We start from the raw sequence: 25,326 nt of genomic DNA, 5'->3' as shown, positions 1-25,326 counted from the left end.
AAATGCGAAACGTAACATCGCAATAACCCGCTCACAAATCCAGTTCCATTAGGAAATAGTTCAGTGTTTTGAAATGGTCTAAATTCAAACGTTGCTAACGAAAGCTACAAAATCGCACCGAACTAATGTAACGTACATTTGTATTGCGTGCATTGTTAGATAATTTTAATTATATTCTCCGAAATGACTCTCGAATTTATAACAAAAATATGAATATAATAGAAATATAATAGAATAACGAGCCGTTTTCTGACGAGTGAGAGACGTGATGAGTCATATAAAATAAATAATGCATTGTTGTCAAAAAAAAAATAAGAAAAGAAGTGAAGAAATTTTAAAATTATCAAGTTCATAACGAATTTACTATATTAATTATTTTAAATAATGCTACGGACACCCTAACAATTATATGGTCAACTACGATCGATAATTATTTTTGTAAGCAGCGCAGGTATAACTATTTTTAAAAGACAATGTTCGTACTCTTTATGACTTTATGATCTTTTTAATGATAGGAAGACCATTGCTGGAAAATGGACCTCAAAGATTTCTAACAAGACAACGTTACTCAATATCTCAATGAATTATATTATCACCTTCGCATACAACTACGTACACTGTATTAATAAAATCCTATGTTAAGCCTCTGAATTATCATGTAATATATCAAAAAAAAACTTCATCAATAATTATTACAAAATCTTTTTGATGATAATACAGGTTTCGAGCAGATTTCTCAAACTATTGTATAAGGAAGTTTGTGGAAGTGATAAAAAAAATTATAGACAAATTCAAATATGGAATACTTTTCCAAAAAATACTCCATAGTCGTTTTAGACTATATAATATTGTATAGTGTAGTGTTAGTATGTAGTGTAGTGTATTGTATAGTATAGTGTTGTATTACGGTACGCAAAGAACACTGCCGCCTATCCTATGGAAAGTTGTTTCAGAGCAGTATTGATCCTATATAATTAACGGATACAGTATTAATTATATAACATTGTAATACCAGTATCGAACCCACAACTTACGATCGCATATCTCAGTCCTTACCGCCGGGCTACCATGCTTTATAAGTGCTATAAAAACATTAAGAATTCGCATAACACAATTACCAAACAATCAATTTAAAAAGTTAATAAAAGAAAACTATTTAAATTCTTACAATACTGTTAAGTATATGAATAATAATAAAGCTTAACGTTGAATTTATCGTGTAAAAATCGCTTGTAGAGATCACAAAAACATCAAATAATTTCGCGTTAGGAAACCTTTTAGTTAAATTGAACCATGTACTCGTGGAGAAGTTTAATTTGATACTACTATACCATTTTACATCATTATCATTAGTACTGAAGGTTATCATCTTCTGGACATGAAGTTATATTTGTTTTTATTATTGTTCTCTGGTAGTCACATATTTTAAGTAATATCAGAGGAGCTCAATTATACAAATGATTACTATAAATTATCAAAAGTTGAAAAGAATATACATACATATATATATATATATATATATATATATACATATATATATATATATATATATATATATATATACATTTCATTATTCATATTAACTAATCCATATATAGCATAAAAATCTAAATTATTATTCGTTTGTTTTTATCATTAAAGTTGTGGTTAGAATCGACTTATAAAATTTCTCTTATCAGATAACAGCGCAAGTCAGTTTATAGTGTCGTAGTTTCTATCGTGATTTATTTGCATGAGATATGATTATGCAACTATGCAGTTAAATTTGTTACTCGCCCGGGAAACTAATACTTAAGATGTTTAGTGCAAGCGCACTTAACCTTATATACTTTCTTTGTAACCACACAATGTAGCGCCCCGAGCCGAGGCTCCCCAGGGAGTCGAGCTCGCTACCTTAAAGGAAAATTTAGGTTAAGCGAAAAAAAAACACTGTAATCAAATCTCCTTATCATCGATCGAAAACTTTTTTATGATTTGACCTGATCATCCACTCAATGGGTTTGAGGTTGTAGGGCGCAGATGGCGCCTAGCATCAGACTTCTTTTAAAATAGCGAAGGTCGAGAGCTCCCTGGACTAACAACTATTTCACCAAATTGCGAGACCTAGATCGTTTTGATGAATCAAACAAATTAAGCAAATGATCTTTGGTTTTTTTTTACTAATGCTGTTAATTCGTATGAACTATCAGCGATGCTTCATGAAGTTATTTCTCGTGTTGGACTGTCAGTAGAATCACATTTATCATTCCTATTCAAAGCTGTCTCAGAGTTTTTAAGTTCAGTATGATCGTTGAATATGTTAATAAAAATAAGTCAATTATTCCAAACCAGGTTTACGAAACAGGTAAACCACTATATTTATAAGATATCTATAAACTCAATGAACCTTCTCGACTGATTTTTTGGTTACGTTAGAAAAGTTTTTTTTTTTTATTTATTCTTTTAAACTAGCGTGGCTATGCGTCCAGGTTATATTGATATAATCCATACATTGCTACTACGGCTAGGTTTGGAATATTGATTCTATAGAGAGAAACCCGACAAGAAATTCGATAGTTGTTCTTTTAGGGCGAATTTTATAATTTTATATTTTATAGTTTGGCAAATGAATACCAGCATGACACTAATCCCGGATATATTTATATTATCTTTAATCTATAAAAAACATTGAAGTTTGTAATATTAGAATGATCACTTTTTACTGCATACATATGAATACATAAACAGTACATAGAAATTTTTTTTTTAATTTTTATCTGTCTGTTCCTTCTAATCTCTGAAATAGCTGAGCTTATTTTGCCGGGACTTATACTGGCAGGTAGTTGATTTAATAAGGATGAAGTTGGCCTAATCTTTTGAAAAATATTTAATGAAAAAAATTTAATATTTTTTGTTTACATTCCACGCGGACGAAGTCGCGGGAACAGCTAGTACAAAAATAAGCATTATTGATCAACCTTTACTAAACATAACGAATTTTTTTGTTCGGATTTGATATTCCGCGATTTTTTTATTGATGGGTTAAATTTAACCCAAAAAGGCACGAATCAACAGTACGTATTCAAGTACCGAATAATAAACTCTTTGTATTTTTATTAAACATAAAATATCATGCATGTAATATATATAAAATTTACTTTCATTAGATGAATTTTCAATTTAATTTATTCAGGAATATCGTGTACTCACAACATAGTTGCCATCATATGACACGTGTTTACACATCGTTGATTAATTATTGAAATCCATGTATGAGGCAACATTGAACTCAAACCTTCGTCTAGGGGTAACGTGTACAATATAATAATAACACTTTATTGTTGCCAAAAATCATTATAATATGTTCAGTGATTGTTTGGGTAAAGCGTGTTCAACAGGAGGGCGTTGGTTCAGGGACGCCAGACACTGCCTAGACGTCTTGTCTGCAGCTAAACTAGATTCCATTGTATTGAAAATGACACGAGAAATCTGTTATCTCGAGCTCCCGTGTCTCGTGTTACAAAAAGCGTAGATAAGATACGAAACTATTGAAATTTGCCACGTTTGTTATCTTTTAAATTTATACTATTGTACACTTAAAAAATAAACTAAGGCATCGAAGATCTTGTTTATATTCATTGATCCCTCAAAGCGAATGAGTTCGTTTTATTTTTTAACAAAACAGATTATTTTTTATGTATCTACGACTTGTACAGTAAGAATTCTAGAACGAGATTTTATTTTCATGCTTTATGGTACAAAATATCTTTGTAAGATTACATCCACATATACACACGACGCACTGAGGAGTGGTAGCAGCAAAGGACTGCGATCGTAGATAGGTGGGTTCATATCCCAGGATACAATGTCATATAATTCACACTTTGGGCATTAATTACATAGGTTTGACCATGCTAACAAAACAAGTTTCTAGAAGATTAGCAGCAGGGAACTCTGTGTACCAAAATACCACTCTGCGATCCCGCCAGCCATGCGTGCCGATTATCGCTTACCCCACCAGGGATATCTTTATGGGAGGCCTATATCTTCTAGAGAGCATCTATGGGTTCACATCCGACCGCGAATTTTTCGTTCATGTTTATAAGAGAATCAAAGCGTCTTTTTATTATTTTACGTAAAATAATAATTTTTTTCTTCGTAATAATTTTCAAGTATTTTATTAATGTATTTATGAAAAAAATATTAATCAATTGTTCGAGCTATTCTTGAGTTATGTGCCTAGATTTGGTTATTTATCTTACCCGACGTTGAGTCAAATAAAGTTTATAATATATTAAAATCCTATGTCATGCTAATGACCTTTTTAACGTTCTAATGGTCTAAAATTCTTTTCTATTGTTATAAATCTGCTTTGCGTAAATCTACACTCAGGGTCAAACCCTTTTTCAAAACGGAAGCCCATTGGGCATGTGTGGATTTATTGTATTTGACTTATTATGTAATAAATAAATTGTTTAGTATTTTGATAAAAAAAAAATCAAAGTAAGTTAAATTACATTTTATTTTGCGATTTTTTTGCTACATCATGATTATTTTAGCAATGGGAAGTCTATAGGCCATCCCCATAGATTTCCAATATGAACAGTTAGAAGTGGCCTGCGTTCAACGTATATTGCTTGCGCCTAGTAGAATAAAACTACCGAAAATAATTGTATTGTCTATTGTATCTGTAACGTTTTTGCTGTTAGCCTTACGACTTTTACAGCTTCATTGAAAACGAGTTCACGGAAGCCTGAAAATAATCTATAATATTTTATTCCTTTTAATACATTACAAACACTTTAGTGTTGAGTGATTATTCAATGTAAGATTTGTTATTCGAGATTTATAAAACAAAATCGTCAACTGTTATCGTATTGTAAACATATAAGTTGTTACTTTTATATTTAGACAGGAATTCAACTGCCGCATTCAAAGTATTTAAATATTTAAAAATTAATTATGATTTTGAACGCTCCTGCAGTTTTTGTGGGAATGACTTCATAAAATATTTTATACGTACATACATACATACATATATATGTATAAACATATAATTTTACCATAGTAGATATATTTGAATTTTTCTTTATACATAATCCAATACTTTTCTTTTTCGTTTCTGTCAAACCACTGCAAATGTTGCCTGTAAAAGATCGCGAAATACAATAAGACTGCCAATTATATTTCTGTATTGTTATTATGTTGTATGTTACGTTAAATGTACGATAATGTATTAACATATATTGAACAACTTACTTTAATTATGCTATTATCACTAATGACAATTTTACTAATGAGAATGTATCATTCTCGCGTGATTTTCACCAATGCTGATTGGTTTTATTGATCATAAATTGGTGATTCACTGGAATCAGGCAGAAATTCAAAATATAACAACAGCCCTAATTATAACGTCGCTAAAAAAAAACATCATAAAAGAACCGTTAAATTGTTACTGTTTACAAACAGAAATTTTAACGGAAAGCTTCAAATGATTAATGTAGCCGTTTCAAATTTCTTCTTTTTTTTTCTAAAACCTCAGTACAATCCATTGCTACGCCAGTGTAGAGCGTTATTTCAAATTTAATTCACTCTACGATGCAGGCTGTAAATGGTTTCGCATGGTTTGTAAAGCACAAGGTTTATTGAAATTGTGATGGTATTGGAAAAATAATAATAATGATATTATATATATATATATATACACACACACATATATATATATACATATACACACATATATAAATACATATTTACATATCTATAATAAGTTGTCGATATAAGCTGTGCGTGTGTGTGTGCGTGCGTGTGTGTGTGCGTGTGTGCGCGTGTGTGTGCGTGTGTATGTGTGTGTGCGTGCGTGTGTGTGCGTGCATGTGTGTGTGCTTCGGTGTGTGTGCGTGCGTGTGGGTGTGCGTGTGCGTGTGTGCTTGTGTGTGCGTATGTGCCTGTATGCGTGTGTGCGTGTATATGCATGTGTGTGCGTATGTGTGCATGTGTGTGCGTGTGTCAACGTGTACTCTCGTGTGTGTGCGTGTGTGTGCGTGTGTGTGTGCGTGTGTGTGTATGTGCGGGTGTGTGTGTGGGGGGGGGATGTATTCCTAACTTATATGCAACATGGTAAAGCTTAATAAGATTGTAATTGTAACATAGTAATACTTTATGAGGATAAACAAATTTTTGTTGTTGTTATTAAAAGCATAAACAACGTCGATTTGTTTATGCTTCCAGCAAAACGATTGGGGTTAAAGATATCGATTTTCTACTTAAATTCGATTCGATGCATATAAATATTATTACCTTAAATTGAAATTAGTTTTCAAACGCTACTGAAATAACCGTTTGATGAAAACAATTATTGACCGTTTATTTTGAAAACCGTACTAAATTTCGCACTAATTATAGAGTAGTTCTAAACTACTGGGCAAATGTTTTCTCAACTCGGAACAATCGTTCAACATTGTTACTCCGGACATAACATTCGAGTGCATTTAAATCAATTTAATCGCTTAAGTAAGTTATTGAATTCTAATTTGCATAAAGTAAACAGACAACGCTGTTAACGTTATAGAAAGACGCTGGATTTTAGACGATTTTATTCGCTCCTCTTTGAAGTATAAATACCTATATCAAACTATGTTTCTTTACGTAAAGAGCATTGCTTTATTTTTTTATAACTCCGAAACGAATATCTATGTAATTTCTTTTACCAGTAAAACCATGTGTGAATAACTAAATGAGTTTAACAAAGTTATTAAGCTTAAAACTATATAATTTATGTGTACTATTTTAACTGATATGGTATAAGTTCAACTTTATACACTGTCACAGTAGTCAAAGTAGACGAAAAAGAATAAACATGAAACTACAAGCATCATTTCAGTGGTAGGACACGTACTTTAAGTCATAAGACCACTAGATTTGACAAAGACCAATCTAAAGGTGTATTCATACAGCTTTTGTTGGAAAAACGGCAAAACAAATTTAAAGTGTTTAACATCAGTGTTTTTTGATTCAATAGAAGGAAATTAAGAATTACTCATTCGCAGTCAGATATATGGAGGATGAAGGATACTATGTGTTATATTTCAGAGTAACAACCGTTGAAATTACGATAGCGCGAAGTTTTGACATAGGACGTCAAAAGAACATCATAGAGTTTTCAATGTGTGTATTTATATTACTTGGCAATTTTTAATTAGGTCTTATACGAGATTTACATTTATGTACTGAATCAACACAAAATTTCTGGAACCATAAGAATTTGAGAATTTTAATTTGGTATTGATAACTATCGCTGAGTAATGTTCACTTAATGACGGATATTATAAAATACTAGCTGATCGCGCAAACGTTGTTTTGCAAAAAAAAAAAAGTTTTTAATCAACAAATAAAAAAATGGTTGATTGTAGAGAGATGAAAATTTAGGGTTGTATGTATTTTTGAATGGTGTATCGTACAAAAATAAAATTTAAAAATTTGTCAAAAAATAAATAATTTAGGGGTGGACCACCCTTAACATTTAGGGGGATGAAAAATAGATTTTGTCCGATTCTCCACCCTTGCCGATATGCACGCTAAGATTCACGGAAATCGGTCGAGCCGTTTCGGAGGAGTCAATTACGCACACCGTATTACGAGATTTTTATGTTTTAGATTTTGGAATGTTAAAAATTGTCAACAATTTTGTGAAATTCTAAATTCTTTTTTCCCTGGTCTTTCCAGCCGATATACCCACCGCAAGGCATGGGCCTCCTGCGAAAATATCCATAGGGGGGGTATACCATAAATGCCAAGCTTGGCAGGTGGGTTGGCAATCGAAGTGGGGTACGCAGAAGACGCTCTGGAAACTAGCGAGGAGTGGCAATTAACTGTGTAATTATTGCACAAAATGTGAATTATATAGGATTGTATCCCGGGAATTGAATCCGCGACCTACGATCGTAGGACTCAACCATCTACCGCTGGGCTACCTCGACTCAATTACCAGTGCACATTTATGAAATTACACACAAAATGCTGAGCGTTCATAATCAAAATACATCATGGTTTTCAATTCAATCTAAAGGAATCATCAAACCTAAACTTGTTCGTCATAATTGTAAATTTTTAGTCTAGCTTAGATTTATAATTTAATGTTTTGGTCTGAATTTACTGTTGTTATTTCTTTATTTTGTTTCAATTGCGTAAAATAAGTATATTATATATTCATAGTTATTAGAAATTCTTTAAAAAATTTAAATCAAAGTGTACCGATATCACAATGGACGAAGGAATGAGATAATCTAATTAGCGATCTTCGTCGGCAATAATTGATTTTCCATTACAGTCCTCCGAGAGAACTTTATAGAACGAACAGCTACGCTAGTTTATTATTGTGCCATTATATTTACTTAAAGATGAACAATTAGTTATCGAAGTAACATTTTGAGGACGTAGAAAAGGTCTCATTCCAATTGCAGATGTAAACAAGACTTCCCGTAAAGATCGCCACGATGCCCGGTCATGCGTGACCCGCATCTTGTTCTTCCCGTAAGCTTAGTTGGAAAAATATCGAAAGTAACTCAGCTGGTCTACATATATACATTTTGAATGAAAGTAACATTACATATTTAATCAACATTGAAATAGCTTGGCGAAAACATTATACCTAAGTTTTGCTATCTTCTATAAAAACATATATATATATATATATATATATATATAGAGAGAGAGAGAGAGAGAGAGAGGGAGAGAGAGTAGTCTTAGGTTTACAAAATTGTTTTAGTTACCGGTATTTTTATTTACGTATTGAGATTTAACGACCAAAGTTTTAATTATCCCTTTATATTTTTTTTTGGTCGCCGCTATTGGGGACCTCTCCTTCTACCCCTATTTAATTAGGAACAAGGTTTTATATTTCACAACAATTTTTTCACTTGAATGTTTATTTTCGTTCTCGTCTTTCACAGTTCACAATATCTTTTTTTTTCCTCCTTCTATCATTCTACAATTCCATCTCCTTTCTCAATCATTCCATTTCTTTCGTACCTCCTCAAACGCTTATCTATGTCTATTACAGTATCACAGTTTTAATTGGTTTATTTATTTTCTCTTGTACATAAATTTAATTACGTATTTATTATATCCCTTTATATTGTCCTTAACATGGTTCCAGGCAGAAGTATCCTGGATGCTTTTGCAACAAGAAAAAATGTTCGAGTGACGGTTTCTCTTAAGGTTATTCGGGAACGAAGAATAGATCTGCAGTCGGCGGTTCGTCAAGCCAGATCAGCCCGAGTACCGCTAACGTCACGTATGGAACCTACCACGCATTTGAGCCTTGCGACTTGAGAAAGTAGAAAGAAAGACATGCTTATTATTGGCTTATGTTTAAAAATTATAATTATTTCAAAACATAAAATTAAACTTTAAAAAAATTATTTCAGGCAACATGTTAATTATAGTAATGTAACATGTAACAATGGGAAACCTTACTTAGTTACGGCTCAGCACGGCTTAATCTGTATTACAGCGCCGATCATTATGGGAGTCAGATATTTCATTTATTCATGGCCAGAGGTTCGTGCGCCTAATCAATATAAGGTTTTGATTTGAAAATTTATATATAATTAGAATTTTGCAGAGACCACGTGTATATAATTATTTGGAAAGAAATTAATAGAAAGAAAACAGATGCATTTCAAAGTTATAAAAACATTAGGACGTGGTCCGTGTAAGAATCAAAGTTAGTCAACTAACATCCTGTTGTAACTGTTATTTCTATGTGATTATAGTGTTTTAGTCAATCGATATTATTAGATTAGTAATAAACCAACACAATTTACTGATTAAATCAATGGATTTTTATAAACTCAACTATTCATTATTTGAATTAATTTTGATCGCGTATTTCACGAGCGGGTTAGCCAATCAATTTAAGCCTACAAATGCATTTATCGCTATATTAGAATAACGCTGACATCGTAATGCGTCAAGTTACTTACTTATCTATAACAAGTATCGTATTTCGCGTAGCAAATTCAAATTATTCAAACGTCTTTCTTTTATTTGTCAGCGCGTAAAAGTTACATTCTTAAAATTGTAAGCAAATTTAAACGCCATTAAATTGCTTATACATATAGAGACATTATAAGTGTGACGTAAATTAGAAATCTTTAAATATATGTTCTACCTATACAAATATTCTCTGGTTCGAGTTGTGGAAAACGAAATAGATAGATGATTGTAGTAGAAGTCAACAATTATAGAGAAGTTTTATGGATTAAAATGCTGTTCTATTTTTGAAACGGCGTGCAAGTTACAATAAACAAACTTTTATAGTATTATTGACGAGATTAGCAGGAGCGCAAGAGAACGCATCTCACTTAGCTAAACAGGTACATGTAAACGCATCTTGATACCGAGATACAAGTGGTATATTTACAGGTATTATTTCATCAATTTTTAGATATATGTAGACGAAGAATATTAATCGACAGCCCAGCGGAATGATAAGTTGAAGTGCCAGTTGACAGTCGCATAATGTATGGCCTCTGAGACCTTAAGGGTCTGGAGAGGAGACAGTTCTCTGACAAGGTGGACAAGACGTCCTTGTTATTACATTGAAGACCGCTTTCTACTTGTTCTATTGGAAATCTATACGGCTGGTCTAAGTATACCTTGTCTTTTTATAAAAAAAAATGAAATTATAAATTCTATTTTTAAACTTTTTAAAATTACAAAAGAGTTTATTGTAAAAACGGTAACAACAACGGTAATAGGTTTATTTAGAATGCTTACCTCGAGTACATCGATATCTTCTTATCTATTCATATATATATATATATATATATATATATATATATATATATATATATATATGTATATATATACATACATACATACATACATACACATATATAAAGACCAGCGCTGCTCTATTTTAGGTAAATATCTAAACTTTCTTTATCCAACACTGATAACAGGAAACCATAAATTAAACTTCCTTTCTTAATATACTCATTTGAAAACAACAATGATTATCACAAATAGCCATGTGTGTGTATGCTATTCGTATAGTGTTATCATTGGAATATAAATAAAAACTGCAACATACCTAACTGCAATAAAATGGTTTGTTTGCTATCTGAGAAAATGATTTAAAATACCTCGAGTATTATCACAAAATGTAATAAGGAAACACGTCGGCTAAAATTAGAGATTTCGCTACTATAATCTCATGGAAAAGTTTAACTTTTAAAAGTAATACACGAAGGAGTTTTTAAGTGGCATATACGCTTCATTATAAAAAAAAAGTTTCATACAGCTAAACTGTATGATTAAAATCTTTGTTTATTCGTATTAGAAACAAGTCCGTCTTCTAAATATCTTATAACACTGAACAATATTTAATGAATTGAGAATCATTACTGGCTTTTTAACAAAAGTTAGTACCTTACAAATATAGATAAAAAAGATTTTTCAATTGTTATTAATATATATATATATATATATATATATATATATATATATATACAATATACAAACGAACTTACATATAATATATACATAAGTATCCTTTGACTCATTTATCTATTATGAATTACACAGTTCGTAAATCCGTTTACAACTTTACGAGCTTTGTTCCGATTCTTTGAGAATGAGTTCACATAGATAAATAAAATAGAACGCTCGCGGTGCAATGTCAGCGCAAACAATTTGCGACTTTCAATTTTCCTAACTCGTGAACATTTTAAAATTCAAAACGTAAACTTCTAAGAATTTTTTTTAAATTGACAAACCAAAAAAATTATAAAAAAAGAATAACTTTTACGAAACGACTAAAAACTTTTTCACTTTTCAAAAATAGGAAAGTTGTTTAAATAAAATTTATTTATACGAACACCTTACTATACTGACTTACATATTCTACTTATTATTTTCAGTCGATCATTTCAAGGTATAGGCCTCCCCGAAGGTGGTCTCGATGACCGGTTTTTCGACTCGCTTTCGGCGTCTTACCACAACCTGAACTCTACTAGTTACATAATGGATATATTTATGTAAATATATATATCATTAATATACATCATTAAATGTTTTATTTATTGCTATTTTTGAGATAACGAAAAATCAAGAGCGAAAGGGCAAAAACAATTGTCCCATAAATTTACACAGATTAAATTCAAGCTCTCGTACTTTCGTCAATAACAAACCATTATAAGATAAAGACAATGAAAACAGCTTTGGTAAATACTGTGTATGTGACTTCTCGTCACGTCTAGATATCTATCTGTCTTAATAAAATACATTTAAATTTATGTGTCTGACCCTTCAAGATTATTTGAAACAATAGGGCTTTGAGATTTGGTATTTTTAAACATTATCGTTTTTAGTTGAGTAAAGTTGAGTTGAGTTTTTAGCTAAGAACTTTACAAAATTCCACCCGTAAAGGAAGTTGAGGGCACTTTTATAAAAATACACATTTTTACATCCCCAAAAAAAAATACGATATTAGGCAACATACGGGTCATAAGTTTAGTGTTTATATGAAAGAATAAAACATAGATTTTTTTTTTTTTGGAATCGAACCTTCAACGCGAGTGTAGGCTACAACCACAGAACGTGCAAGTTAAGCGCGATACGTTATCTCGTCGCGAACTCCCTGTAACCTATAAGATTAATTGAAATCGTTTATTTATAAAACCGTATCAGAAAATGGATGTTGTTTTTCGTACTTTCAAATCAGTAATATAACTATTGAGATCATTTGTCTACATAGACTATCATTTAAGTTTAGAATGATCAAGCACTAAGAAGTGTTAGTACAATAATCTAATAGGTAAATGCAAAAAAAATATACTTTTAAAATTTATCAAAAATAAATAATTATTGTAAACTATTAATAATGATATTATGTACTATCATTATTCATATATTGTGGAGCGACAATAAGACTACTGATTTTTTTAAAACGTTTCCTCCAGAAAATTCGAGGCCCGTTACATAATATTTAAAGTTTGAATGTATAGCTAATTTGATGTCAGTTAATGTATGGTACACGTGGTAAGAAAAAGCGTTTTCTAAATTTATTAGAATTAATTATTGTTAATTATCTATCCTTGCAGACTGCGCTGCCGGGAGTTAGTGATCACTTTATAAGCGTGATTTGTAAAGCCTTAAGTGTTTTTGCTGACAATCACGCTGTATGTTTATGTAAATTTAAAAATTTCATTATAAATAACAGTTAGAATGTAAGCAATTCGGAAAATACTTTGCCTTTCTACTCTTGTGACAGTGGACTGCGGTTCGATTGTAATTTTATATACGAATGTATTCCGAAAAGTGCTTTCAGCATTTTTTCCCTTGTGACAGGCATAGAGTTCAGTTTCGTGTATTTAATTGATACCGCATATTATAACAATGAGTCATTGATAATTCTATTGAATTTTGAACTTGTAGTTTTAATATAAACATATACAAAGTTTTTGATGCAAACAAAAAGAGGTATAGCAGAAAACATTTAATTTGTTACTAATATAAGTAAATAATCGGACAAATACATTACAATTTTTCTAATATGTTTTGTTGCGTTTTTATCTTTTTGCCAGTCATATTAAGTAAACATCATCTTTTTTAAACAATGAAATACACGTTAATATCTGCGATACAGTTCTGAATTAAAACACACATTAGCATACATTTTGTATTGCATAATATTGTATTTATTAAATCTCTTGTCTTTTCACCTTTGTTTTGTATTGTATCATATATACATCGCCTTAAGTATCAGTCTGTTTAAATGTCACATATTTTCTTACGTGATTACCGTTGCAAGAAAAATTCGAATGTTTTAATAAATTTTACTGCATTGTGTCCTATGAGATAATTTTATGGAATAATTATGTTGATAACGATACAATTTTTCTATAAAAGTGCATTACACGTGCAATGTATATACAGAATCTCCTAAACATAGATTTTGGTAAATAAAAAAATATGGCATTACTTCAATATGTATATATATGTATGTGTATGAAATAGAAATAAAAAATACCAATGTATACAAGGCAGCCGCTAGAAATAAAGACAAATTTTACATTTCTCTAATGTCCTTAAAATTTTTCACGCCTTTTAAATCTTATAGCAAGAACTCACTTGTAATCATCTTTTCAGCTCATAGACACCTGCAAGGCATAGGTCAATAGGCAAAAATGTCTATGGGGGGACATGCCATAATCGCCACGCTTAGCAAGCGGGTTGGCGATCGCAATATGTTATTATGATACTTGTTCGTGAGCATTAATATTCCTATATTATTAAAGCACAAAGTGAAGTATAGAAAATTGTATCCCGGGAATCGAACACGCAACCTACGATCTCAAGTCTTAGTTCTCTACCGCTGAACTACACTACTATAATTAATCATGTATTTCTTGTTCTTTTATGACGATAAGTTAATTGTGTGCCGTTTTATCATATAACCGAAGTAAATCACAACGCAAAACATAAAAATGTTACTTTATGTTACTTTATCTTTATCTTTGGAAATCCTTAACTAGTTAATAGACATTAAATTAATAAATTATTTCAAATATTTAAGATAAAATCCAAAAAGTTTCACATTCGTCGAACGCATCCATTTACGCGGTAAGCTGTATTTTCAATTAAAAAGATTAATTTGTTTAAAAGGACCGCATTCAATTTCTCTCTTTGACGGCTTTGTTACGTAGCTCAACATACATTAGGTTTGGTGCGTAATTAAAAAATTACGTTAAAAATCTAGCTCTAGGCAAAATTTAGTTTTTATAACTTAATAAATTATAACATCGATACACAAAAAAAGTTACGTTAAGTTAGATACGAAAATTATAAAGCCTTAGCTATATAGGAAATCAAATTTTAATGAACTTTGCCGAATGCCAAAAAAATTAAAACCGAATATATTATGCGCATATATATATTTATATATATATATATATGTGTGTGTGTGTGTGTGTGTTTAGATCTGTAAAGAACAGTCAAAAGAAACTGTAGGACCTACACTATATATATATATGTATGTATACTATAAAAAAAACTTTAAAATATATTTAAAAGTTTTCAATTATTATTAAAAAAATGTATTGTTAGATCTATCAGACATATTAAGGTATTTATTACGACATTTACGAGATTTGGAACCCTAATAGATACTTTTCCTAGTTGAAATATTTCATTACAGAGGGACATAATCTATGCTCTATCAATTTATGGTCATTTAGTATTCTTCATTCTATATATATATATATATTTCATTGTTGAAGTCGGAAAGAAACGAATAATGCTAATTGTGAAGTTTTCAGGGAATCGAATCACTTGTTCAATCGTAAATCGAAATATTTAAATACGCTGCGCTATATAGTTTATCATACAATGTTTATTATTCTTACGTATTTTAAATGCAATTAGTTTATAAAATAGTGGCTTCAACTTTATATCCTTTAATAAACAAATATCTCTACTTAAACCTCGTTTGATATATACGCTCAAGTTTTATTGCGTTTTTAATAAATCTTAATTAATGTAGAGCAGGCAGTGTTGAGAATGAAACAGTATAACAACACAGCGCAACAATGTAACGAACAATATTACAAATTGATTTCTCACGTCACGAACCAATTATGCAAATCGAATGTTTATATGAAATCATATAGGCGATCTCCTGATGCCAATTTTGACAACATTAAATCTAATGATACTCTATTTGGTTGTTTACGACAATGATCTGTCTTATGTCTGCGTGAAAGTTTGCCAGAATGAATTAAAATTTATAAACATTGATACAACATGGACCATTACGTTATTTAATTAAATAAAACTTAATAAATTACTATTGACAGTAAAAGCTTAATCAATATTACGATTAAAACCACGTCGAAAGTAAATGTTTTATTTATATCCTTAAAATACTTAAAAAGATCAATGTAAGATTGTTAAACCGTTGAACGTCTAATACGTAGCTATGTGTCATGGATTAAAAACCTTGAATGTTAACTAAACAAATAGTCTAACCTGACATAATACAGAGTCATAAGTCAAATTGAGTTCGTTAGGAAATCTCAATTAGAACAGCTCGAGAAAATGAAAATCCGCATCGTGTTTATAAACATTGCGAGCGGAGGAAATATGTCTAAATAATTCAAAGATCGCTTAATATCAGATGATTTACGTGTATTAAAATTTGTAATGAAATTATGATCAAATAAATACAAAACTTTAATTTCACAATTGTCATAATGTTAGTCGCAGAATGTCCACTGTTGGGCACAGACCGTCCTTATTGAATTCCAATAGGACATGTAGGAAGGTGCCATTCAGCGTCTTCCGACGTGTTTAAGAAAGTCTGTCCACTTTGTCAACGTCCTGCACTACGCTTGTGAATACCGAAGTATCCTTTTCGGAACCTTAAAGCCCTGGCGGCTTTTGTTTTGCGCTCTATGCTGACGTATGCCACTTTATAAAAATAATAATAATAAATAATTACATTGAAAAAAAAAAAAAACAAAGGACGTAAAGTGCCCCGTTTTTATAAACAAATAGTTGACGCTACCGGCAAACGTTACAAATTCTTAGAGAACGATAAAGTTAAATTACTATAAATTATTGACGATTTACGTTTACATTTTCAAAGCGAAATATGTATAAATCTTTTGCCCATAGACATTCCTCCACTAAACATTACTCCTGACCAGGAAAATGTTACAAATTTACGAGAGTGGGCCGAAATCGGTGCGTCATTTTTGTCTTTAATATAACAGACGTATGTAAACAGAGATATATAAATTTTATAAATAACTCCTGATATAATTGTGTTCAGATACGGATTATTAATTTGATACAGTTTCATGCAATTGTAGAGTTGCTATTTCCAAATTTACTCTTTTTTAATGATGACATAGTTTAAGTTTAAGGTTGCTGTGGGCTATGTAACGGCTGATATGATGGCGATGATGATGACTCTTCATAATAAGGTTCTTAGGGAGAAACCCTCAGGTATTTGAAATTGATTTAAATAACCCTATATATACAGTGCGGATACGACATTATTCTCTGAATTCAAGACAACAACGCAAGGATCGGTGTAAATCATTTTAAATTACTACAAGTTTGTATTATTTTAAGTTATATATGCTATGTTAAGTAACATTTTATATTTTCGCTTGAAATTTCTTATGTAGAGAAAAAAAAAACACCAACCATTTTAAGACCTTTTTGATATTTACAGTTTTCGCGGGTTTTAGTAAGTTGAGCGCAGAAGGTGGTCAGCCTATATCTCGTTTTTGGTTGGAAAGATCGAGGACTCACTTTAGAGCCCGGGATCGGACCGTTACTAATCTATTAACAGATTGGGCTCCTAGATCGCTTGGGAGCGCACGCTTCTTGGGCAGACCTGGCGCATGGATCCCTGAGAGAGGACCTGGACTCTGGCGCCTAGGGACCAAATCTAGACTTTGACCTTGATTGCTAATGTCTGACTAACATTATTGTCACTTTGATAAGCTTTAGCCCTAGTAAAAGAAGTGCTGGAAAAAACTACAGCAAGGATCGGAGAGTGTCTTTCTCTGTACTTTACGGGCCGACCTTGGCCACGGGAGAGGCTTATTTTATTGGAAGTCCCTGGAGAAAGTTTTTGGTACGTTACGGCCCTTGCAATTTGGTAATTTGGGTGTACGACGGCAGAGTCAAAGAAGCGTGTAGTAGCCCAATTTGTCAACTGGGCTACTGTTGGAAGTTCCAGATCTATCATGTAGGTTTCCATTACGTACGAACCAAATGGATTGCTCCGGTGGCCAAACGCATGGGCGTCTATGATCTGGGATATGAGTATGTTGAGCGTGATGCACGGGCCTGAGTATGTAAGGATGTGAGATGTCAGCTTCATAGTGTTACTTTGGAAAAGGCAGCCAAGGACGAAAGCCGCCTTGTTTCGCGCGCTTGTGACGTATGCGCTGAAATTAAGCTCGTCATCCAGGATATCTAGATATTTAATTAACTTAAAGCATTATAATAAAAAAAAATTCTCATATTTTTATTTTCAAATTTTTTTTAATAAATATTATTTATTTATTCCTTGCTAATTAAACGGGTTTTAACAGTATATAAAACCGTCAAGGCAGTTGTTTAGTTGTTTATAATATAATTAATGTCGCACTTAGACACGGATTATTAATTTGATATAGTTTTATACAATCGTTTAATTGCATTTATTAGAGCGATTCCAAATGATTACATGTCAGTCGTTATAATATACGTGACCGGTGAATTATTTATTAAATTTCTAGAATCCATATTTATAATAAGTCGAATGTTTCCAAAAATAGTAACAGGTATATCAAAGATTAATTTAAAACGTACCCTTTGACATCGGCGGGTGGTGGCGGCGGCTGCATGGTGTTCGGGGGTGGAGGCGATAAGGAAAAATTTTGATTTATCGGGTAAAGATGCGCTTGCGCATGTATTTGTTCAGGCGGCTGCGTGGTTTTCTCTTCGTAGTAAGGAAAATAGGCGTCGTAGGGTTGAGTCGTCCACTCGTCTACCATCGACCAGTCCATCGTGTGCACGATGCGAATGACAAACGACTACTGCGCAGCTATAGGGGTGCGCGCGTGCATCGTTGAACGCATCGCGCGCGCACTGGCGAGCCCTGCCCCACCCCTCTCCGCCCCAACCCGCGCACGCCCGATTTGCAATAAACAGAGAACGTTTAGTGCAAATCCGTTCTCTGCCACAATATTGCACTGCGACGTATGCGGCTCGACTGATAAAACACTGCTCTACACTTGTCTATTAATTAGTCAACTAAGATCAACAAGCCTCGTTGCTATATAAACGTGAGACCGAATGATTAGGATTCAAAAAACCTTTTTGAATAAAGAAAACAAAAACACATCCATTACCCATGCCATAGCTCTTAAACGAGCTTACAGCTCAGCGGCTTTCTAGTGAAATAGATAATTTGAATTTCTGAGGTTTTGAAGTTCTGGAGTTTCTCGAAGCTACGCGAATATAGTTCGCGTGTGACATTATTTAAGTGACATTCAAGCAATTAACATAAGAATATGTATGTATATACATGAAGGTATACCGTCGCCTTTTATTATGGTAACATTTTAATAATTCTAAATGTATGTCATATAGCCGAAAAAAATGTTGCTCGGATCAGAAGTTAATGTAACAGGTATAGAAAAAAGGTTAAGTGTATTTAGAGCTTTGAAATTTTGCTTTTGTAATACCAATGTTAAAGTATTGTTTTTTAAAACTGGATACTTTATGAATAAACTTGAACTGTTTTTATGCGGATGTTAAGTACAGTATAAAAAAACGAAAACTTTCACGCAACACTAAAGGAATTAAATGAATTTTTTTTAAATTACGTGTATAAAAAAATTAAAACCATACAAAATTAATATTAGCTGCTAAAACATTTAATCATTATTGTTCAAAATCTAATAATACGCGAAATTTCTTGTGGTAAGCTGGTTTAAAATCGCTTTCGCCACGCTAAGACTCTTCCTTGGACATATTTAGAAATTACTATTTTTCAGTTACAATGTAGTCGATGATCAGTTTTTTGCGACGACGACATACAAGATTCCACCTATTTTTTTTTTTGATTACTACATTATATAATTTTCAGTTTTATTTAAATTTTCATACGAAAGACTCGTCTAAAAAGTCTGTATTCTTTTTGACTCTTTACAACAATTTATCATATATTTATACATATTTACTATTTACTGCCATTTTAACTCTTGTTACGTACGTACCCCAGTAGCCAAGATATACAAGATTCTACCTATTATTTTTAATTGTCATATTTATCCAATTGTAGCAATTTAATAGAAATTTTTATATAACAATAATTCTTCTCTTGACATACACTTTAAATAGGAGAATATCAGATCTTCTTTTTATAGAAAGTAAAGTTCAATTGAGTACTTGATTTAGATGATTTTCAGCAATTTTTTTTAGTAATGCTATGGATTGCATCGTTATTGTTATATAATTTAATGTCATATTAATGCCGTTGTTATATTACTATCATTGTAATATTAAATGATTTATAGTAAAGTGTACCAAGAGAAGAATGCTAGAAGAGAAAAATTTAATAAAAAAATTTCTCTTTCTTCTTTTCTTTTTCTTCGTTTTTTCAGCCGATAGATGTCTACTGCATAGTATATACATAGTCCTTTCCAAAAGGTCACCACAATGACCGACCTTGCGCTACTCTACATCCAGCGACGTCCCGCTACTTTAACCATACCGTCAGTATATCTTTTGGTAAGCCTATCCAAACTGCGTCTATCTCGTAATCGTCTCTAGACACCCTTTCGGCTTCAACTGTCATCGGTTACTCTTTTTCCAAACCAATCAAACTTGTCATGAATCCGACTAAACAAGCAAAAGCCAGACCCTTAAAAACTTATGATTAAAAAAAGATAAGAAACCTGTGATAAATGAGAAGTCAGGTGAAGGATGAAAGGTGATGAAAAGGAGGAAAATAAAATTTGATGACTATGTAAGATTATGTGAAGTATATTAGAAGACCGAATAAATGATATCAGAACACTGTGAGAGGAGTGAAGAAATAAAAAGGAACATATGAAATAATTAATTAAAAATTGTAAGTTACCTGAACGAGATAGGGGTGAAAAATAGGCCTGCAATAACGAGGGCAATAAAAAAACTTCCGATTATTCCTGAGGAGAAAATAATAGAACGCTGAGGTCGATGTGCATATTATTCACGAGTATGGTAATCAACAAGTTCCGGGAAAACCGCACTGCAATCGTAAGCACATATCATAAGAAGACCAATTCGAGTCGATATCCAATATGTCAAATCTTGATATACTCGGAAAATATTCCTCATAACTTAAACTGCAGTGGGTGGTAAAAAGAACCTTAAAAGACGCGATCTCTTAAACTAGGACAATGAGAAGAGAGCGTAGTGGAGAAACTGAAGTAGAAAAACTGACCGCATTATTTGGAGGGACTACTTGCTTGCTAACGCAAGAGTAGCTTAAATAAATAATAATGCTAATACACAATTGTTTAATATCGTTGTGGACGGGTCACTTTGTTAAGGTAAACGATGAAGCTGAATGCAGGCCGCTTACAGTGTATTTCGGTGTATTGAAAATCTATGGGGAAGACTGACTCCAGCAGTGGATGTAATGAAACCACGGCTGAAATGGTGATGTTAATTCTATATAATATTTAATTTTATTGCTTTATTAGGTCATATTGTAAGTAACAATCCTGCTTTGGACAATGGTTAAAATCATTGATATATATATATATATATATATATATATATATATATATATATATATATATATATATATATATATAGTTTAATAAATTTATTCTACAGTTGTCTCTGAAAAATCATCGCCTGTGTTAAAACCGGCGTTAGCATTATATCTTACACTTATTTTAAATGATTATTATTTTTACATGTCTGGCAAATTAAGAGAATTTTTATTATTATTAATTTACAGGGTTATTTTTATAGGTGTAAAAGCTTTAACGTAAGAAAAATGCCATTTCATAATACGGATTACAACATAATAAAATGAATTATAATTTGCAAAATGTCCCCTCAGACTTAGTACTGTCAGAAGTTATTGGCCTTTCGTATTCTATTTGTAATAGATATAACACCTTTATAGTTTTTTGCTGACAAGTGAGATATACATTCATTTAAACCATAAAAACTCATAGATTACCGAAGTTATTACCAATAAGCTATTAAACTTAAATTAATAACGGCATAACTCAAAAGACAAAATAAAAAATAAATGTTTGGACAGATGACGGTTTAAATAATATATAACCTTCTAACGCTCGTATCTCTAATGCAGATGTTAAATATTGACCCCCGTTGCAAGGTGACGTGCACCTTCTGTACAAAAGGTCAACAAACTTGTGTCAGCAATAACATAGTTGCAAACAACATTCGCAGACCATTTGACTTGTTTACCATAAATTCTCCGCTATCTGGTGAGTCGTCTCGTCGTAATATTGGCAATTCCTTGATTGCTTTATCACTAGAACTATGTTCCAAAGCTATAACGATAACACAACATAGATAACTAATACGACATATGTAACCTAGTGTCGGAAATACTCGTGGCTTGTTGCCAGGGAAGTAGCAGGCGTTAGTATAGAAACACTAAATGAAATCGCACTTCTCTCGTTCACTTGATTGCATTAGGCCGCGTATTGTTCGTAATAAAGCAACTAGATAAAGTTACATGTGACCCGGGAAAATTGTAATTTTAAACAATAAATAACAAATATGTGCGAATGTGTGATTCTTACAAAAATACAAAAACTACTTAAAAATATATTGGGCAACCTCCGAGCAGTGGTAGCTCAACGGTTAAGGATTGAGACTTGCGATCGTAAGTACCAGGTTCAATTCTCGGAACATAATATTATACATAGTATACACTCTTAGCGTTAATTTTAAGGGATTGCTACTGCTCACAAATAAGCTTACAAGGGATGGGTAGCAGAGTTCTTTGGGTACCACAACACCATACTGCAATCGCCAACCTGCCTGCGATGCGTAGAAATTATAGTATATCCCCCCAAAGTAACCTTGAAGGAAAGCCTATGACATGCAACGACGACAACAAAGAAGTAGGTCCCCACTAAATAGACCTACAAAGTAATCAAGGTCGCGGAAAGTCGTAGATACGGGCAGCGGAATGTTATTAGTACAATATTGCGTAAATTTTCATCATAATAATAATAAAAACATTGACATTATAAAAAAGGGTTATATTATTTGATGGAAGTTATTCAAAAAAACCACAAGGTTTCGTGTTTATGCTAATAGAATAGACGTAGAATAAAACAGCATTTTTAGTCGCAAAATGCGCAGTGCCTCTTGGTTGGGGAAACCAGCCATCAGAGATAAGACAAGACGAGAAAGCATAAAATATAATAATTAAAAATGTTGTTATATCTATGGAAGTAAAAAAGAACAAACATCTGTTTGGAGTAGCATTAAGAGAATGGGTATATCCATTTGCGTTCATTGTTCCTAACTGCCACATAACATAAGACAACAATTCGTGTACAATGTTTTTAGAAAAGACTAGAGGAATTTAAAAAAAATTATATAAAACATACAAAAGAAGAAGTCATTAAAACGACGGTCATAGAAAAATGAACATTTTGAATGCACTCCACTCAGAAAACCCACGGTGGACATTTGAACGATGTTACATATACTATGTTAACATCAATGGGTCTATTTCATACATACTTTGTTTTAATTAAATTTAAACATAGCAAGCGTAATGCAAAACCCTATGCAAATGGCTGTCTTATCAATCCGCAATTTATTCCAGACAACAACGGCTTCCTTAAATCAAACAAAATATTCTGTATATAAGGGTCGTGTGCGTATCAGATAATAATTGTTATGACAATACTGTCATGAGAAGTAAGAATTCATAATTAATATCCGTTAATTTGTATGTTATCTCTAAATGTATAATAATAGATTTTATTACCGATAATAAAGTATTGGAAAATTACTTTAACTAATTCATTAAAAAAACATTTTTGAAAGTAAACATAGAGAAAAAAATTAAATTTTTTGACTTCAAATCAGGATTCGCATAGGAGATTCTAAATTTGTTTCGATTTTTTAGAAATATTCACCGCCATGAAAGTTCTTTCTCCACCTTGTGAGTAGATATCCTATCAGCTTAAACATATTTTATCTACTTTCATCAATTTATCTCTAAAATGGTTAATTAATTGAATAAGACTTCGGCATATATATACTAACATATAATATTATATAGAAATATAATATAAACATTAGTGGGGAAGGCCTAGGTATTGCAATGGAGATCCTAAAAATGAAATAATAGTAAAAAATTGATACCTAAATTATCCAGAATACTGGGAATAAAGAAAAGGAGATAAACATTTCGAATAACGGGCTCGAAACTCGCTATATATTCGCTCCATTTATGCTCGGACTCTCGAGTATTTATGCTCGAATATCTATGCGGAGAAAACCAAGGCAAATATAACGGATTCCGAATAGAGAGTGCAAAATGTATACATGTCAATACTTTTACGCATTGTCCTTGCTCTATTTCAACCAGCTAACGGTATCGATAAAAGAAACACGTATAAAATATTTTGTCCATAAACTAATTTAAAGAAAAAAACTTGTAGAATGCAACGAAATGTAATGAGGGTTAATGATTTTTTTTTGCTGAGTGGAAAAGTTAAATTGAAAAGATTAAGTTTATATGGTCACGTTATGATGAGATGGTCAAAGGAATCCTGAAAATACCGACGACGTCTCCTCGGTATGGTAACGACCAAAGCGACGGAAGTCACCGCTGATTATCGACAGTCCATTAGGATATATCTATTCTCCATAAGCCTTCACACATAGTATAAATATAATTCCTCATTCGTTTCACCTCATAGACGCCTAGATATAGGATAGGCCTCCCCCAAAAACAGTTACCATAACTTGACAGGCGGGTTCGTGATTTTGGTGTCGTATTATCGAGTGCAAAGGAAGCTGCAGCTCGTCATGGAAGCTTGATCTAACCCAACATAATAAATGCACAAAATTTGAATTATTTAAAATTGCATTCCAGGAATCAGACCAGCATACTAACGTGATATAAAACATATTGGGAAGGATGAAAGGAAAATGATCGTAAAAAAATATTTACTCGATAATGAACAGTCCCTAACCGAAACACGGTAGAAGGAACTTGATAAAAAAAACTTCTTGCTATACAACGTCTGCAGTAACAGACAGTAAACAATAATTAATTTTAATAGCTATACCAATTTAAAACCGCTTTTTCTTACTATATTATCATTAAGTTATATGTTATATACGTATGTGGGAACGGAACGTAAGAGTGAAGGAAGTGAGCGATTGATTGATGAATGAATGAAGGGTAGGAATGAATTATGGCATTCTTTGGGAAGATGGCGATGGGCCGGTTTGTATCAACTATGTAAGAAGTGGAAAATAAAAGTGTTTAAAAAAATATTTAAAAACATCTATTATTCGCCTGCGTGATTCACTCCTACACGTATGTAATGTATGTTTATGTTCGTTTGTTTGTAAATATGAATTTTTTGTACACGTAAACTACGCATTATTATTACTTTTACCTTTTCCGTGCTATGGTTGTCTGTACGAGATTGCCATGTGTGATAAGACCGCCCATTGTACTTTTTTGTATATTATTATAAAACTTATTAAATGTATCTTAACGTGTACAATAAATAATATTAAATAAATAAATAAGTTATA

The 25,326-nt window shown here is 32.0% G+C and overlaps 1 protein-coding gene across 1 annotated transcript in view; it reads right to left on the bottom strand.

Moving 5' to 3' along the window:
* LOC137924874 (uncharacterized) overlaps positions 1 to 18,557 on the bottom strand; it is a 122,729-nt gene extending 104,172 nt beyond the window's left edge. Inside the window, exon 1 of the mRNA XM_068768285.1 lies at positions 18,361 to 18,557. Within this exon, the coding sequence (XP_068624386.1) occupies positions 18,361 to 18,557 (197 nt within the window). The remainder of the gene's footprint in view (positions 1 to 18,360) is intronic.
* Between the last annotated feature and the right edge of the window lie 6,769 nt (positions 18,558 to 25,326).

This window comes from Battus philenor, unplaced genomic scaffold, assembly GCF_028537555.1.
Source record: "Battus philenor isolate CCGP_79_NKW_IND1 unplaced genomic scaffold, ilBatPhil1.0.hap1 SCAF_1, whole genome shotgun sequence".
In the NCBI taxonomy this organism is placed as follows: domain Eukaryota; kingdom Metazoa; phylum Arthropoda; class Insecta; order Lepidoptera; family Papilionidae; genus Battus; species Battus philenor.
Note: the sequence above shows the minus strand (reverse complement) of the source record. Positions and strands in the feature narration are given on the sequence as shown.